The sequence below is a fragment of the Gymnodraco acuticeps genome, unplaced genomic scaffold, assembly GCF_902827175.1.
Source record: "Gymnodraco acuticeps unplaced genomic scaffold, fGymAcu1.1, whole genome shotgun sequence".
NCBI lineage: Eukaryota > Metazoa > Chordata > Actinopteri > Perciformes > Bathydraconidae > Gymnodraco > Gymnodraco acuticeps.
In genome coordinates this window covers 1,296,430-1,316,002 of record NW_022990021.1, presented here as the reverse complement: position 1 = coordinate 1,316,002, position 19,573 = coordinate 1,296,430, and the positions used below count along the sequence as shown (strand labels likewise).

The 19,573-nt window shown below is 40.7% G+C and overlaps 1 protein-coding gene across 6 annotated transcripts in view; it reads right to left on the bottom strand.

The window, feature by feature from the left end:
- Positions 1-19,573, bottom strand: part of slc4a2b (solute carrier family 4 member 2b) — a 45,799-nt gene that overhangs the window by 9,852 nt on the left and 16,374 nt on the right. For 5 of the 6 annotated variants that reach the window (XM_034214046.1, XM_034214044.1, XM_034214047.1 and 2 more), the window contains 14 exons: positions 10,047-10,239; positions 9,725-9,945; positions 8,689-8,813; positions 7,648-7,868; positions 5,101-5,237; positions 3,202-3,382; positions 2,965-3,100; positions 2,287-2,479; positions 2,088-2,193; positions 1,815-1,999; positions 1,098-1,311; positions 803-1,009; positions 523-671; positions 130-324 (listed from right to left, as the gene is read on the bottom strand). In XM_034214046.1, coding sequence (XP_034069937.1) covers positions 130-324; positions 523-671; positions 803-1,009; positions 1,098-1,311; positions 1,815-1,999; positions 2,088-2,193; positions 2,287-2,479; positions 2,965-3,100; positions 3,202-3,382; positions 5,101-5,237; positions 7,648-7,868; positions 8,689-8,813; positions 9,725-9,945; positions 10,047-10,239 — 2,463 coding nt within the window. Of the gene's footprint in view, positions 1-129; positions 325-522; positions 672-802; positions 1,010-1,097; positions 1,312-1,814; positions 2,000-2,087; positions 2,194-2,286; positions 2,480-2,964; positions 3,101-3,201; positions 3,383-3,866; positions 3,960-5,100; positions 5,238-7,647; positions 7,869-8,688; positions 8,814-9,724; positions 9,946-10,046; positions 10,240-19,573 lie in introns of all 6 variants that reach the window. The other variant, XM_034214049.1, reaches the window with a different exon arrangement.

The following is a 19,573-nucleotide window of genomic DNA, read 5'->3' as shown; positions in this document are numbered from 1 at the left end:
TGGTTTCAACCTCGAGCTTTGAATACTGTCCAAGATTAGTCTGTTCAGTTTAGTGTCAGGGATGTGAGCTCAGCTGGCCAACAAAAACGTTTTGTAATCAGGAGTTTTTATTTCAGGTCTCAGGCGTACCCTGCCAAGCTTGATGAAGGTCTCGCAGATGAAGATGAGGGAAATGAGGAAGGAGAAGATCTCCTGGGTGAAGCGGGAGACGAAGCGGACCAGGAAGCTTCCCTCAAAGGCCACCGTGACGATCACGATGACGATGAGCCAGAACCCGATCCAGACGCGGCCCGTCAGGTACTCCATCTCGTTCGCTTTGCAGAACTGTCAGGACACAGACCAAAGAAACTAAATTCATCCACTGGAAAATGTTCAGAGTAGCCATAGACACTTGAATGTAAGGCATTAAACATCTTTTCTGTTACACCACTTTTGGAATAGTACTTATTTTTTTGTTTTGTTTTGCCTGAGTCTAGCTTTAGAGAAATAGTTAAAAATTGTATTTGCTATTCAACAACTTACACTATAAAATGCTTCTTCAAAAACCAGCAGAGGTCCCGAGAAACCCACAACGAGTAGCGGCTGCGCTCCAAGCAGGCAGAAGAGCACACCCTGCACTGCGGTGGACACAATCAGCTCAGAAACACCAATCAGACCGTCCGTCTTCTCACCTAGCAACAGCAAAGGAAGACGTTAATGAACACCAACGAGGTTTAAGCCTGTGACCTATCAAGACACAAGCATGAAAGATGTTTGACACATGAGAAGACGAACTGTGAATAACTCGTGCTTTCACACTCACCCAGTAGGCCTCCGAATGTTATGGCTGGAGAGAGAGCAGCAAAGTAGATAAAGAATACGGCGGCCATGCACTGACTGTTCAGAGCGTCCTTGAAGTCGCTGAGGTACTTTGGGTAACGGCGACGCACGTCCCGTATGAGCCCGCCGAAAGGCCGCCCGGTGCGCTTTAAAGGGTCGTCTGACTTTTTGAAGGGTGTGAGGAGGGCCTCTGTGATGGGAAAGAGTGGGTTATTAATTACGATATAAGCAAACGAATCTCCTTTGATAAAGGCCACAATATTTGAGGAGATGCTTACCTTTATCTTCCATGCTTTTAGGTTCCTTGGTCAGTTTGACCCCCTGCTCCTCCCTCTTGCGCAGCATCTCCCTCTGGAAGCGAGCGACCGAGCGCAGCAGCTCATCGCCTCCCATCTCTGAAGGCGGCAGCACGATGCTGCAGTCCAGGAAGCTGTTGATGGAATTCAGCAGGTCCTGCCGGTCGTCTGCAAGGTAGGCTGCCTCGTGGAATTGCTGGATGACGATTCATGATATAAACAAATAGAACCAATAAAATAAGCAAAAAGTTGGACCTATATTTCTGCTTATTTCCAGTTTGCAGGTCTGTTTTTAAGTTTATTTGGCAACAATCCATTCAATTTTTTTACTTTTCTACCAAGTAAGGTGGCAAACTTGCTGATAAAATTACATTTCAAAGCTCTCGAGAAAGTTCATCATTATTGATAACTCAAAACAGCAGGTGTTGGAGGTGAAAGACAATACAAGTTGATGCTTCAGTGGAATGATCAAGTCTTTATAAGATAATATGCTAAATGACAGGGTAGAAGGTTCGGCATTTGTACCTGGAAGTGTATAGTGTGAGCTTTTTATTGTACCTGAATTTAAATAAATAATTACATATAATTAGATTTTCTTCTCAATAATAGGGTGTTTTGTAGTTTGTCTGATTTTATGTAGGTGAGATTTCATCGTCATATGTGATTGGGGTTGGTATCAAAACAATGTCTACACCTCACCTTGTCGGACATGAGTGTGGAGATGGAGCGTCCGATCTGATGATAGTCCATGCTGGTGGTTGCGGGTCCCAACAGGACGAACAGAAACCTGACCGGCACGGGGACCTCCAGGACGGACTCCAGCTCCACGGCCTCCTGCAGCCGCACAAACGCCATGGTGGGCTGCTCCAGGAAGTCCACACTGCCTAAAGGACAGCGGGAAGTAACAGTCAACATACACACAGAAATAGTCAGAGTATTTTAACTGGAAGGAGTTAGGAGGAGATAACTCACCCACAAGGACAACAGTGGCCTCAGCATTTTCAGGAATCTTCTCCAGCAGCTTGAGCTCATGTTTGGATTTGGAGCGATGCATACCAGACACCACACTCGGCTCCTTCTGTGGTAAACCAAAAGCAATACAAGAAGCAAAGTCAGGATAATGAAGAAAAATGTTAACTGTGACTTTATTGAGAAAACACTTCGGACCTACCTCGTTTTTGTCCATGTCAATGCGTGTCTCTGAGTCCCCCGTTGGGACGGTGCCCATGAGCGGGTCGGTCACTGAAGGATCTGTCTGGTGGGAGTGGTTGGCGCTGTGGTGATGTGGGATTAGACTACCCAGGCTGGCCGCCGAGATGTTCCTGGGGAAAGGGCTGCTGTGCTCCTTCTCATCGCTCGGGTGACTAGGGGAGGCAGGGAGAGGAAGAGAGAGGGTGAGTCGGAGGAACAAAGGAAGTGACCACGCGTGAAGCCACCTAGCAGCAGGAAGTTGTGTAGCAGTGAGGGAGAAAGGAAAGTATCCTCATCACTAAAAGTATGAACTAGCTTTGGAAGGCAATATTTAGTTTTGTGTTAACATGCTACTATATTAAATAAAAACATCCGTAAGTCATGTACACATAAACCTCTACGTCCATTGTTTCATTTAATCCCTATTTCTCCCAAACATTTCCTTTCTGTGTTTCAAATGACACAAAATGGGGAAACAAATAACATTTTTAGCAAAATTACCATCATATACAGGTGTAGCTACTAGAAAAAGCCAGGCATGAAACACAACTTTGCACATCCATCAATGTGGCTGGAAATCACCTCACTGGGTTAGTTTTATCATCTTAAAAAAGGGAAATCCTGTGCATGTTTGTTGCAGTCTGGTGCTCTAGGTCACCTGTGTTTCAGCAGCAGGGCCCTCAGGACATTGGCCCGGTCCTCAGCTTTGATCTGGTCAGAAATAATCATCTTCTCCACCACCTGATGGGCGATGCCAGGCAGGGTCTTTTGGTCCAGGTCCAGCAGCACTGCACCTGTGGATGCACACACACTGGGCTAAGTACTTTGTGAACTGCCTCACACTGACTCTCAGGCTTTGAAAATGTCCAGAGTTAACTATTCTTTGTTCCCTTACCGTGTGAGATTGTCTTTCGGAGCTCCAGCAAACTGCGGAAGGACAGCGAGGCCACGTGAGGTTTCCCCCAGCGGTCCGTCTCCTCCTCCACATCTTCCTCAAACTTGATCCATCGAGCCGTTTCCTTCCATGACATCTCCTGGTTCTTATCCATAGTCAGCTCATTCAGCTCCACAAACACCTGGGGACAACATCACACGGGAACACATGCAGCAGTAGATGAGATTCACAATATCCATATTGTCCATGGAAGAAACAGCATGCGCCTTAACACTTCAACTTTATAGCCAAGGCACTTCTTTATCGAGCCAGTTGATACAAACGTGTTTAAGTGGTGGAAACAAAATCATAGATCCATGCTTACCGGTTTGTTTAAATTCACCCAACACACGTAAGTAAACCCTGTCTATGTTATTATCCTAGATGTTCAACTAAAAAAATAAAGAGAACGGCCAATGACAAAAGTCAGAGGAGAGACCGTCATCTTCAGTTCACTCTGCATCCAATATCTGTAACTAATTGAACACCATGCGGGTCAGTCAACATTCCCTGTGAGATGAAGACCAAACCACTGAAAAACCCTGAAATTATTTTCTCCTGCCGCATGCTTGTGAAATCACGCTCACACGGATCAAAACTGACGCTGGCCGGTCACCCAGCCTCACCTTCTGGTAGCGAGCCATTTTACCGGAGTCCATCATGTCCAGCAGGGCGCCTTTTTGCCCCGAGGCGGAGTGATACAGAACCACTGGTAACGGCTGGAGGAGCGAGACGGTGCAGGAGAGGACTCAAACACTTATACAGCCGGCACAGAGGAGGGGACCATCAAACTTTTACAGACAAACCCACAGGTAACTCTTCTTGGTCACACACACACCTGACAAGCACCTGTTGTTTACCCGAGGCTACTGGAGGCTGAGAGCAAGTATGAGAATGTGTGTGTGTGTGTGTGTGTTAATAAAACATGGCTCTCTCTCTCAGGAGCTCTGGTTACCTAAGCTTCTCTCTCCCTTCTTTTTTCTTTTCCGTGTGTGAAAGGAAATAACTCATTCATTCATTTTTAATTGTCTTCTTTCCTCCCTGTCCAATCCACAAAGAGACAAGGCAGTGCTACATTTGAGAGAGGAAAAGGGAAAACATTTCCCAGGACTACAATTTTGTGTAATTTTTGGGGCAACAAAGCCTGAAGTATAATCATCTTTGAGCAGCTGCCGAGTTAAAAATCCGTCATTTTCAGACCGATTAAGGTTTCATCTATAGAACTGCAGCTTTGACATACTAGTTATTTTCCTAGGGTAAAGTTATCATTGGCAGCATCAGAAAACATTTACCTGTATTCTTAGTCTATACAACACAAAATATTGTTTTAACAAAACAAGCAGTTTTGAAATATCAAATGCAAATTTGTATGAGAATTCATATAGCATTTTAATTTCATATTTAGGAGCTTCAGTCAGAATATGAATGTATTTTATTTCTTTAAGACAATTTTTGTGTGGGTTGTTCCAGGAAAGGAGCACTTGTAAGCTTCAAATGTAATAGTTATAGTATCTAAAACAATCTTTTAACACTTCATAATTTTTTTAACCTTTATCTTGGTTTCAAAAACCCAATTTTCATTTTATTATCCTAACATTTAATAAATTAATTGCAAAATAGGTGACAGTTCTGTTGAGTAAAAAAAGAATTCAACATTTTTACCTATTTTTTTAGGGCTCAACTCTCGTTAACGTAAGGATAATGGTTGTGTCAGCAAATGTCAGCAAAATGCAAATGTTCTACCCCAGTCCTTTATCTATTTTTGATACAGATACGTTATTTAAATGCCAAAATAAATATAGATTCTTGTGAGGCTGAAAGGCAGAGGATGGATGAAAAGAGAGTACTGTGATTTCTCACCTCATGCGGGGTCCGGTCCTTCTTACTGCTGCGAGTGGTGGGTTCTTTGTGGTCCTTGCCGGTGTGCACCACTTGACCCTTGGTGCTCTTTCTGACCAGGTGTCTGCGCACACCGGGAACATCTTCAAAACGATGACCTGGTGGAGAAGAAGAGACTGGTGAGTTGTGTGAAAGATTAAGAATCAGATGTTACTTTTGACTTCAGCCAGCCTTGAAAAACATCCTGACCAAAAAACAAACAGTGTATGCAATTCAATTGAAATAATATCCATTGAAATTAGACCCCAGCACAGTACATAGGCTGAAAAATTATTCCCTATGTGTTGTGCTTCTGGAGACCTTGGCATGCATGCATTGACCTTGCAACAGGTCACATAAGGCCAAGCCTCCATGCTTTTGTTTGTCTGTGGTCCCTCAGCAGGGAGTAAAGTTATTCAGGCTGCCAGCACAGCAGGCAGTGAAAAGGATGTGGAGAGAGACACCGGATGGCACTCACACAACACTAGGAATGGTTGAATCAGGTTTAGAGAGTTCAAAGATAAAAAAAAACTAGATTGATTCATTCAATGAGAACACGACAATTAGTGAAAGCTAGGCAGAATATTATTGTAAAAATTGTAAAACCACATTGAGCACCGTAACTTCTCTCTTAAAAATCTTTCATTGTCAACAACCTTCAAGAATGCCTTACCTTTGTCAGAGTGTGTATGTCCTATGAAACAAACAGTGATGCTTTTAGGGTTCCTCATCAATGTTTCAACTCATATGTAAAACCAGCAAGTCATTCCAAGTTCAGAACCTGTATTAGATATAGACTATCAGATTTGAACTTGCTTATTGTAGCTTTACCGAGATGGTCCCTTGTCAAGTCGCTCCATGATGTCTGAGTTCTTGGGCAGCCCCTGGTGTTAAAATAACAGCCTGCCTTGCATGCTGCTTTTGAAGAAAGAGGGGATTTTGTGGTGGGCGTAGGGTTAGAGCTGGCACTGCTGTCTGACTACGTGCCACCTTCAAACTGGAGCACCCATCTTGCAAGTTTTGACAAATTGGGAAACTATGCAATTTCTTGACCGGCGCCTGACCCCGCTGAAGCTATCAGAATGCATCAGCGAGCAGAGGTGTATTCGCTCAGGTCGGACAAAAGGGGAAGGACAGTGATCTAATAATTCCTATTGTTGAGCAGCAGCCAGAGGCGCAGACACTTTCCCAGGATGATTTACAGTAGCGGGAAGATGATAAAAGCAGACAAAGACAAAGAATATCTGGCGATGAACCTGTCGGGGGGCTCTACTCTGTGTCACTGAGCAAATAGGATCATGGATAACTTTTTAACCTGGAGAGGCCAATCGTTCTATGGCCAGCTTTAAGCATCACCCCCATTACAACATGTACAATACAAAGACCACTATTTAATATTGAAGAAGCCAATGGCAGCAGGGACAAAAGTCTCCTTACATTTAGTTATTGGTAGATTATAGGTGGGCCTTCTTTAAAAAGACATGTACAGTCGTGAAAGGTCATTCAGGTTCGTGCCAGCAATTGTAATTCACGCTTATCCGAGGTATATTAAGCGTCTAACTCCATCAACAGCCTTCATTTAAGCTTAACTCGTCCCTTTGTTTCATTCTGCTAACGATAAAGGGTGTGAACTGAGATGCAGGTTTCACAATTAGCCACCGTGTTGGCTCTGGCCTGGGTCCAGGGGCCTCAGCTGACAGTAATAATGTGGGCCTGTCTGCCACACTCTCTGATAAGCTGCTGCTTGCTGCTGAGGGGTCGACTCCCTGACGTAAATCTCTCCGGCCCCAGCGTGAGGCTGTTTTTAGGGCCGAGAGATTTACGTCACAGGGCAGCAGGGAGCCACTGCAATGTAGAAGGGACTAGAGGTGCCCCCCCCCCCATTCCCTCGCCCTGATGTTTCTGCAGGAATCTGAGCAGCAACACATCTAACATTGATCTGCCTGAAGTAGATCATACAAGAGAGCCCTAAGATGGACAATAAATGATCTATAATTCCAGCTGAATAAATGTATAATTTATTGTTTGAATACAGAAAATAACAGTTTACCTGTACCTCCTATTTATCTTTTTGCTATTGAACAACAGTAATAATATTTAAAATTGAAACATGCAATCCTTTGTGGGAAAACATGTAAATACAAGACATATTATCACTTACAACAAAGTTAATTTCACTGTTATCATTACTACAAGCAACTCCTTACACGTACAGATATGACCCATTGTTTATATGAAAATATGATTGTGATTCTAATAATATATATTGTTTTTCTTCTCAACACAACAACAAGCTTTAATCAGGAATAATAACCCCACAAAAGCAAACACTGAGATCTAGCTTTAGGGGTATTTCATATTGCGGTGACCTTTGTATTCCACCAAATGTCCTAGGTATGCACTTAAAACATAATACTTTATTTAAATAGTCAATCCGTGTCTGTTTTGGTCACCTGGTGCACTAAAGTCCAGCGGGGAGAAGGTTTTTTCAGAACAAAATCTATAAAGTATGAATGGATCTGTACTCACTCTTGATGCCGTCCAGGTCAGCGGAGGCCAGCGTCTGAGCCTCGCTCTCGTCGGTCGGGATGCGCTGGTACTTGGCCTGCTCGGCCCCCGTCATGTTGCCTGTGCACCGGCGATCCTGCAGGTCGTAGCTGCGGCTGGTGGTGGACACCCGGGCCAGAGGTATGCTTTCAGGGGGCACCAACTGGGGAGAGGGGCTGGAGGCGGCGGATGAGGCTGGCTTACTAGATAAAAGCAGAAAAACAGGACACTTTATTACTAATTTATTGCCTCTGAACCAAAATATCTTCGACTGTTCTCATTGTATTGGTGATTTGCTTGTCACACCAATGATATCTTTTGACTTTGGTAATCATCTTTTGATTGATGTATTAGACCCCAATAATGGTAGTCCTATAAAAAAGAAATATAATTTGTATCTCTTAGCCAAAAATATAATTAGCTAGCTAGTTAGCTTTTTAAATCTTTCAAAGAGGCAGATAAAGATGTTCGGCTAATGCAAATTCCTTCAAGGCACTTTTGAAATAAACATAATGAACTCACCTTCCTTTAAATGTCAGTTGCCTGCATCATTTGAAGACTATAAAAAATTATTTACCCCTTATTTCAAGATGGTTTACAAAACAAATCCGCTGTTATTAGGTTGTTCCTCCCTCGACTGCAAACAAGCGAAAGATGTATATACGCAGCTCTCTCCCTGCTCAGATTAGACCCTCATGAGGTGGAACAGTAAATGTCATGGATGGAGCCTCGGGCTGCTAAGGTGTGCTGTTGTCTAAAGCAACAGGTGATATATGGGTCTCTGAGGAGAGGATTACTCGAGTCTATCGGATCATGCACAGCAGGCCCACTGGATGCCTGAGACATGGTTACGTACAGTGTGTACTCACTGGCCAATCAACATGAGCCTGAGCCATCTCGCCCAATCAGAATGTCCCCGATACATTTCAGCAACATGGCAAAAACATGCAATCATCGCAGCGGGTAAAGCATGATTATAAAGTCTCTCACGCCTCCTTTTTCAAGTCCAAGAACTAGACTCACTCTGAGGAAGATGCATCTTCAGTATCAGCTCCCACCCCAGATTGCGGCACGATCACCAGCTCACGGGCAGAGTGGGGGCTCTCTTTGCCTCGTTTGGAAACTTGGTCTTCATCAGAAAGAAAGAACTGTTGAGGAAAAACTGAACGTAAGAATAAAAACAAACAACGACCACAACTTCACCCCAAATTGCTCCTGTGGGTATTGTCCACAGTATTGAATGTATTACATGTCTTATAAGTAACATGTAATATAATGTAATGTAAAGTGCTTTGAGCACTAGGAAAAGCGCTAAATAAATACTGTGAATTATTATTATTATTCATCTCAAGGAAATAAAACTACTACATCTATCCTGGGAGGGCTTCACAGCATTAAACAATTGATGGACATAGAAACAATATATTGTATAATGTATGTGATGGGATAAGAGAGCAACAACAAGGCTGCTTTTTTTAAGTAACAAATAAAAAGAAAATACAGTGACAGATACAGTCAAAACAGATAAACGTATCAAGCTAAATTAGAGTAAAAAAACGTATCTGAATTATGTTCTGCACACTCTGCGGGGGTGCATAGTTTCATTTTGTGAAGCATAATAACAACCCAACCTGAAACCCACTGATGAATGATTAAGACTATACTGAAATATTCATATAGGAAAATATGGTAATGCTAATACAGTGTGTGAGCAGGTTGGGTATTGGAGCATGAACTGCGGCCATTTACAGCAGGACATTCCTTAACTTCACATCTTAATGTAAATCACATCGGACATTAAAGGTCACCTTGCCCTCCTTTATTGACTGATACTCTCATTTTAACGAGACAGTATGAGATCAAATGATCAATCTCGATTTGCTGTTTATGCATAAGCTATCAAAATACTTTTTACATGAAGTCCTAGTTTTTGTATAAACATGAAACACAACCTAAGCCCATACACAAATACTGCCTGATACATATTTAGTATATAATGCTGAATCCAGCCCTTGGAGATATTTGTCCATCAAAGTTGAGTATGAATTAGAATGATTACCTCCACATCTTTCACTCTCTCCGTCTCAGATGGACCAGAAGTCTCTGTCCCGTCCTCCTCCTCTTCCTCTTCATCCTCTCCCTCCTCTATGGGGCCGCTGGGAGCATGGCTGCTTTTGTGATCTTTGTCCTTCCTCCTTTTTTTGTTGCTCTTCTTCCTGCGTCCGTCGGAGGGCAGTTTGGACAGAGGTCTGTGGATGTGGTGCGAGGAGTGACGGTGGTCTGAGGGAAGGTGAAGCAGAGATCCATAGACATGAGCTACTTTCATACGAAAACAGTTATTTGTCACAATGCCCGGGCTAAAGGGATCACTATGGGCTTACATTCAATGTCCTCCTCATGGTAGTTGTGGTGCTGTTCATCAGGCACAGCAGCAGCGGGGCTGAGGATCTGCTCGAAGCGCTGGACCCCCAACGCTTTGTTCAGGTCCCCATCATCCTCCTCTTCAGGGCGCGGAGGCCCGTGTAGTGATGAGGCAGAAGGAGCGTCAGAAGGAGCGTCAGAAGGAGCGTCTGGCTGCAACAAAACACATATTTTAGATACAAATCTTGAATAAAAATCTGTCAGCTGTTCAGCATTTTTAGATTGAGAAATATATTTATTAACAGCACATTAATACAAAGAATTAATACACAATTAAGAAACACATTAGCAAACCATACATTTGTGAAATATTCTAGTATTTTTAATATATCATCCTGCTTCTTTTAACAATAAAAGTTCACTGCAGGTCATTGTTATTTCAATTTAGCACTTTATTTCTCATAAGTCATTTAGATTTAGTACTCTTTACGTTTGATTTGTCCCAATTTCTTACTGTAGTATACTATACACTGTCTTTATAGTGTTCTATTTTTGCAGTTATTATACTGCCAACTAAACCTTAAAAGGCCAGCAAAATATTTTTCTTTTAGATCAATATTTATTGTTGTCTTCTTGGGTGTTTCTCGAACCGTTTTGTCCTCATTTATTTTTAATGTGTTGCAGCTGTGATACGCTCTAAATCTTCCTTTGTGCATTTCACTGCGGAGAATCGTGTCCATCAACTGCACACGGAAAACTGTAATAGTTTTGTATTTTGCACACAGATAATGGCAACTCATAACCTGCTATGTAGTAAGGATTTGGAACACAGCATGTATTGCTTTTCACTTAAACCAACACTAGAGGGAGTTCTGGTTCTGCAAATACTGCAGCGTCAGACATCATGTGAGTTCTGTCATGCATACCTTCCTGAAAATCTGCCTTAAATTGAAATCAATAGCCATGTGCTCTGATCTGTTACTCTTTTTCATAGCTGTGGTGTGACAGGGATCATGTGGGTGATAGGGATCTGTTTGGTTGCAGCGGGATGTCGTGCCCTGCTGCGCCCCGCTCTGCCGGTGGGATGTTGTGATAAGGTTTGCCTGCCGTGACACAGCGAGAGGATCTGCTATGGCTAACAGGATCGGGCTGTAGCCACCTCACGCAAGAGTAAATGTTGCCATGACTACTGCACAGGTGCCTCATTTCCTGCTGTGAACCCTTCCCGTGGCAAAACTCAGGGGCTGCAGGTTATCTGATGCTCCAATAAATGGTTCTCAGGACATCCAGCATGTCAATTATATATTACATTATCTCCATGGCAGCAGGGAGTAACACAAAGCCTGTGAAGACTCCCCTCACACCTGCAGCTCTTACTTTTGTCTCACAATGTGTATGCACAGAAGACTGCTAACAAAGTACAAAAACACATAGTAATATATGCAAAAATTACATATATTTGTTTGACATAGATTTTTTATCAATGTGGGTAAAGTAAATGTAACTTAAAATGGATTATATCAATGTTGTAATTTTTTGAATTCACACTATTTCAGGGTGCCATTGTCCTTTTTCTCAATACATTTATCTGATAGCAATAATTAATCTTTAGCTTTAAGATTAAGACAGATTTAATAATATCATCAAATTCAACGCACTGGTAAAATTGCCTGATTATACTTCTGAGTTTTGAATGCAGAACTTTTACTTGAGACAGAAAAAGTTCTGCATTATAAGTTTATTATTATAAACTTATAATGCAGTTATTATAAACTTATAATAATTGTGTACTGTGGTATCTTTTCATTTTCTACTCTAAAACAAACTTGTTTCCAACACTGGACATGTGTTTTCAAACTGTGCCACAAACTGTAACGAGACACCAAAATAAATCTAGAAATAATATAGTAACAAGGCGAGTTCACTCTTCACTTCAACTTAAATCAACTCATCACATACAGAACAAGAACTGGTAGGTGTTACACGCATGATGTGGATCAGCCCTGAAACATTGTTTGTTACACTTTTATCACATTTTGCACATCAAACGCAAAAATGGTAACTGAAGCACTCAATTTAGCAATTTATCTTATTTATAGCTTGGTGGACCTACATGAATTCAGGCATGTCCAGAGGAACCGTGAAAAACAGATTCCCATGACTCGCATAACCGTGCCAACTTTTACTCTGACCTGGTTGTACATGCCACATACAGGTGACAGAAACAGAAAGCCCTGCGCTGACCTGAAGACAAACTGAGACTTATGAGTAAAAAGAGGAGGACAGCACACATTCAATATTTACCCAAGGTTCAATTCCTCATATAGCATTTTTTCCTTTGACAGATCAACAATAGTGTAAAAAAAAAAGAGCAAAAAATAAACTATGCGTTCACCTCAGCGACCTCCAGAACAAACTGCCAAAGACAATCCAGGACTTTAAAGCATCAATACCACGAACATTTCAATGGAAAATGTGGGTATTTTGAAACATAAATGTAGTCAAAGCAAATAGAATAGACAAACATGATTGAGTTGCAGCTGTTTAACAATGTTGGCATCAGCAACAGTTCCATTAAAACATGAAGAAAACGTTGCATTTTTGCAAATAGGCATCAGCCTGCGTCTCCGTCACTATCTCAATACTTCCAAAATTCAATTAGATGACCGATTCCAAAAAGCCTTCTGTACCCTTATCCTATCCAGATGTATGCTGCTACACTATCCGGGAGTTTATTTTTACAGAGCTCTCATTCATATCATGGTTTCACAGTGAATCCCTAGAGGTGGGAGAGATGTGTGAGGGATTCTCAAAGAGGTGGGAGAATTTTCCACAACCAAAACCATGTGCGAAGACAAGCCGAGGGGGAGCCCAGTGAAAACAAAAATGAGAGTTAAGAGTTTTGGGGACTTACCTCGCTCATGGCAACGTTAGCTTGGTTAACGTTTGATGGCAACAAGTGTCAGTGCGCTCAAACATGACACAACTGGAGCTCTGAATCAAGTCACCTCTATTAAGAGCTGCAAGCAGGAGACATCCCTCTCTCCACGCTTATCAAAGCCGCGTGATGCCCTAATCAGAGCCCTATCGGCCAACCTGCCACCTTCCCCAGTCTGCCCATTGTACGTAGGCAGAATAAACAAGACTCTCATTCTCGCTTTGAGGACAAATGCTGCTTGAAAGGACAAGCCGTGTTTGAACAGCCAAGAACAAAACCCAACGTTGACATTCATCTCCACATTCTTACTTTGACACATGAAGCCTAAATATTGACACCGGTGCTCTTAGTCAATGTGCCTTGAAGGGCAATGTAAATGCATAGGAAATCTAACCATTTTCAAAGGATGCATTTTTCATGGATTATTGACATATGACATTTGAGATTAAAATGTTGTGTGTGCCAGAAAGGTCAAACCACAAATCACTACATTCTACATGACAAATGATGGAAAAAAACCTTTGTGGATGACGATTTGACCAGTGAATAAAACCACTTAACTTAGTAATTCATTTATATTGAATGCATAATGTATTAACCGAATGAAAACTGGTGTCTTTTTATGGGAAGTTATATTGCATTAATGTTGATGACATCTATCAACAAAGGGCATTTTCATCATTTTCGATCAAATTCTCAATCAAAGTGCCACTTATTTTGTATTTGCAATCAATAGGATCTCAATACAACTCAATTATTTGAATTTATGTTCACTTTAGGGAATTAGCAGGGCAGGAAGCCTATCCATTGCATGTATCCACAGAAACCAATATTAGAACTCCCAATTTACCCGTGTATTCATTTCATTGTAAACTATAATGAATTATGCAAGGCAGGGTAAATATAAGAATAGAAGATAATGCTGAAGATTAGAATAGAGCAGTAAAGTAATGGTATATTTTCCATTTTCACTTAAACTAAAAGCCAAATATTGTAAGACTTGAGGATATTCCAGTTACCAAGCCATGCTAGCAGATTTGTGAGGATGTACTTCAGTAGAGCAAAGCTTTGACATAAAGCTAATGTTAGCATGCTCAAAATGCTAACTTGCTGATTAAAATAAAAATAATGTTAACCTTGTTTGTCAGCTTAGTTAAGAGTGTCAACATGCATATGTATCTCAAGGGGCATATTAATGTCCGTACTACTGTACATTTCTTGGCAATCCATCCAATAGTTGTTGAGAAATTTCAGCTTGGGCTTAAGTGGAAAAGTGAGACACAAATGAGTCTGACTCATAGCAGGCAGTGGAAGTAGTCTCGAAGGACTGAAAAAACAAACAAAGGAAATGTTTGAGTTTGTATTGTAAATGTATCTAAATGTAGTGCCGTGTTAAAAAAAAAAATAAGCTACCTAAAGAGGTCATCTTGTAAATCAATAGTTTTTGAAAGAAGTGTGTTGTGTACTGTGTGTTGTGTAATGAGGTGGACACTTGACAATGTGTTGAGGCTGCAGAGCAGATTATCTGTGCTGTGAGGTAGGCTCAAATCCCACACAGTCAGCACTTGGAGGGGAAGGGGGGGATAGCTGTGGATGTTGTGGAGTGTCATGCCGTTTGGCTGATGAGTCATTGCATTCCTTTAGATGTTAACATGAGTCTGGACCGAGACCCCGGAGCGCAAATGCTCCGTCTCTGAATATTCTAGGAAAGCATGTTGAGTTGTAACCCAGTTTTGTCCTCGGCCAACTTTTTGTGATATACAAGCACTACTTTTCTATTACATCATAGTTTTAAAAAGGCATGTATGCTAGGCTTGAATCAAATGCAAATGTTTACATCATAAACTCTATAGTCAAGACATCCTCCAGACAGTCAGAGAGCAGAAAATAAATAAGTCTCCTACTCTTTTGGTTGGCTGCCTGTCTAATGATACCGTTTGATAATATTTGTCTGGGGATTTTTGCTTTTAGTCATCAGCTTTATAATTTCATATGGTGCAAACATGGTTTTCAGTAGCAAAACACTGAAAGATAATTTGCCTGAGATAATGTTCTCACAACTCAGCTTTATCTTAGTTGAAGAAGTCCAACTGATAAACTCTGCAGGGGCTGTAATGTGGACATCAGAGGAAGTCTATGAAGTAACAACACTAAAGAGAGGAGGGGGTGTGAATAGCACTGTACTGACCCTTCTGATGGCTCTCTCCACACAGAAACTCACTCGAGTCACTGATACGGTGGCCTTAAAATGTCAGAGTTCATTATTGCAGTAAATAGAATGAGGCTATGAGATGATGACAGAAAGTGTTGGTGCATGTCTTGACCTAGAACAGTAGCTCCCCACCTGAAGGTTAGGACCTACCATAGGGGAAAGATTATCAGGACAAACAACAAAAACGCACGTTCATACGTTGGTTAGATTAATACTATCAGGCCTCAACATTTTTAAAAAGAAACTATTTGAGAGAGGAGAATCTCTTTGTTTGAACTTTCCAAGTTAAAACAATAGTGAGGGGTCACTTGCAGTCTTTACATTTTTTTTAAATTTCAGGAAATATGCCTATTCTTATTCCTGCTGAGTTACATCAGAATATAAACACCGCTTTCATGGTAGTATGAAGCTTCAGGCAGCAGCTAACTAGCTTAGCATAAAGCTTAAAAAAACAGTGATAAACAGAAAGTCTGGCTCGGTCAAATGGTTACACAATCTGCCCACTTGTATGTATATATATATATATATATATATTGTTGATTTAATCTGCAGTCAAAGCAAACTTTACATGCTAAGCTAACTAGCACCTGAGAATAGCTTATGAGGAGAGACTTGATAGTGGTATCAATATTCTTAGTTGCGGTCAAATGTATATATAGTACTTTACATCAATAATCCAATGATCCAATGAATGAGTTTCTCACCACCTTATTATAAAAAAGTGTTCTACTCTTCATTCCATGTCTGTCCTTTTTCTCAACTTTCCATTTCCAACCCCCTCCCCTTGTCACACATTCACAATTAACTAATACAAACATATCTGGTAAGATAACTCAACGTACACTAGAAAGTTCTCATCCAATGCATGAAGCATTTGTTTGCACTGCCCTACAGCAAGATATATCCCTACCATACCCTCTGTTCTGCAGCTGACCCTGACCTCTGACCTTTCTGTGTGAGAGGAGAAGGAAAAACAAACTGTTTTCAACTGAGCCAGCAACACAGCGGGTTCCTTCCTATGACTTTTTCCTGTTAATTAAACCAGATGAAATTCACACAGCGGTCACCTTTCAAGAAACCGCTCATAATCCACCTGCTGACATTAGAGGGGTGACTCTTTGACGCATTAAAATAACATTAGGTTGTAATAATTACCTTGGATTTCTAATGCCTGAGAAAAGTCAATGAGCTGTTGAGGAAGTAAAAGTAAATCTCAAAAGCACAAGAACAAGACTGCACATTAACCAGCTGCAGAGTGTTATAGATAGATAGATAGATAGATAGATAGATAGATAGATAGATAGATAGATAGATAGATAGATAGATAGATATTGTCTCCCTTAGGAGAAATGTGTCTTGGGCATCGAGATAATAAACATAAAAACATTTAGGACAATCAGTCATAGATACAGAACAGAGATTACATATCACATGGCAAACAAACAAACAACATACAGGTACAGAACTTTCCCTATTGCACATACGTAAATCAAATATTGCACTTTCCCTATTGCACCTATGCATAGTGTCCGTCAAATTGCACATATCCCTATTGTATCCATACCTATTTACACATATTGCACTTAAATGCAAATCTACCCAAAGAACCAAAGTAAGAACAAGTAGGTCTACATATAGAACATCTCCATTTGCCCAATGTAGGATAACGTGTAATGACTCACTGGGAAGGATAAGAAAAAGACCAGCTATCGTGTCACGTTGAGACCTCTATTATCAAACTACAGCTATACAAACTCACCTTTAATGAAAACAGATAGTCCATCACATCAAACACACACGTGCTGCTGCAGCCTTAATACAACAAGATAGCTATATTTGCTTTTCCAATGTCAAAAGTGAAAAATCCGGAGACGTCCGTCACATTTATAGAAGACAACCTGTTTCCCATTTCAGTTAGCCCTCGTCACGTGACCAGGGCAGATCTCCAGGGTAGGAAGAAGACATTACTCAGTTTCACAATGTTAGCCATTAAAAAAATCCAAACGGGATTATCTGAACTCTCCTTAACCACACATACACATTGTAAAGGAGATAATAATTAACTTGGTAGAGTCGGCGCCGAGAAAACAACCAATAACTGCCGAGGCACTGTCATACAGCAAACATTTGTATCTTTTGTAAGCTTCGTGGTCATCAGGCTACACACTGGTGAGTCTCATTACAGACAAGTCATATTGTAATCCCCTGCCTTCAAATGGTTTATGGCAGTCAACTGTCCTACTGGCTATAAACGGCAGTAAAGATATGCTGATTCTCAAAAGGCTTCGGCAAGAACATAAAAGAACAAGGTAGTCAAATTGAAACTCAATGATTTTTGCAATGCTAACTTACCATTTTTATACTTTACCTAAAGGGGTATTCAGAATCATTCTGGGTGTAATCATAGAACAGTGTCTTAACAAAACGTCACACTGCTAATGCAACAGTTTGTTGGATTATAAAGCACTTTGAATGTTCTACTTCTTTTACTATATTTCAGTTACTGCAAAGTCAAACTTTTATTTAATAATTGACAGGTAATGGAAGACTGTTCTGCTCCTTTTCAATCATGGATAATGCATTATGTTGTATATTGTAACTTGTATTTTATGTGGCATTTAGTGTTGGAATTATTGTACAAATTAATTAAGGTAACTCAGTTAAAGCTTTAGTATGGGGTCATTTCAGTATGAGGTAATTTGTTATTTAGGGAAATAAAACAATTGAGAAAAGACATCTTCAGTCTCTCTGCACCTCCTTCATGGATCAGTGTCACATATTCACTTCCACCTCCGGAGTACTCAGCTTTTTTCTCTGTACAGCTGGGGTTTGATTTCAAACGCAGACAGAACTTGTTGTTTATGTCCAGGCTACATGCAGGTAGAAGCAGTCTTTGTCAGCATGAGCACACGTTTGTGCAATACTGGAAAGGAAGCACTGACAAAAAAACGCTGTGCTAAGGGAAATCAGGCACTTCCTATGTCGATGTTGCAATAAAGAACAAATCAGCTCTGATCAGTTTGAATAGGATTTCTGCTTTCAGTAAGAAGTTATCTCTCTCAAGTGTACAATAAAAAGTCAACTTAATCAGAAGTCTGTCTGATCAGATTTGGCCTCTGACTTGTAACTGAGTGGAAAATCTCTTCTTCTTTTGCTCAAACTTCTCTAAAGACATCATTATTTCCACTCACCTACACATTCAACCCACAGCATAGTAAACTCCAGCTTTGGTCTGTTGACAGACATTTCTGAGAAACTTAGAAATCCTTACCTCAAGCAAAAGAACATGAGAAAGGCTAGTAAATAAATGCTATCCTTTTGAATCCTGGAATGCAATCAAACGTAATGTTTCCTGGAATTCACAAACCATTGCAAACTGATGATATCCAACAATATGTGGCTATTCATGAGAGGATTGTTCCTATAAGCTTGCGATATTCTCTGCTGCAGCATCTTAATCATCGCAAAATGAACTAGTTGAGGAATGCAGCTTACTTTGGCTGCTGACCAAATGCCCCCGGGCAGCATGTTTATCACATCAATCCCACCAGCAGCCGGGCAATTATGTTTTTCATTATATGCCAATATTATTTTTGCTTTTGAATACTGGCAACCCATCCGCTTAAATAAAAGAGGAAGGAAACTGTTTCAGTTGTGGAACCGTTCACATTCTCTGGTACTCTAATGAAAAGGGAAATTCACTGCAGATCTGAAGTGTTTTTGAATATTTATATTTTTGTTGATGCACGTTGAGAGAAAATTAGCTCTAGCATGTGACTTGATGTGTGCACACATAGTTTGAGGGAACAGCACTGTCCAAAATATACACTGATGCCAGAGAAGTCTTTTGGAGCTGATGCAGCATACATCCAGCACAGGGAGAATATGAAGTTGAGGAAAGTTTTACATTCAATGGCTAAAGTCGCACGAATGAAGAGACTATGACTAACCTTTTATCACATCATTAACAGACTTATCTATTATTTTTGCCAAATGAGTCCACTTATTTGTCAAATACATACAATGGGAAACGTGCCGTGTGGTGAGTTAGCTAGCTAGCAATGTACTTTGAAAATGGGAGCCAACAATGTGTGCTGTATGCAAACTTTGGGTGTCAAGTAAAGAAGTACTTTAGAAAATAAAGGAGGTCAATAAAGAATAATTAGACAGTCAATGGAAGGCTACCATGTGGTGCAAGTTTGTAATTGTATGCTGGCAAATTATATGTGCATGACAGATGAACATGCTTCTGAATGCAGTAAATTGGCATACCTTTAACCAAAACAATCTAGTATTTCTTTGTGTGTCTATTTTCCCAACAAATGGGTTCCCTAAAGAAAATATTTTTATATTTATATTAACTTTCCTTGGAAATTAACCGCACATTTACAAACCTT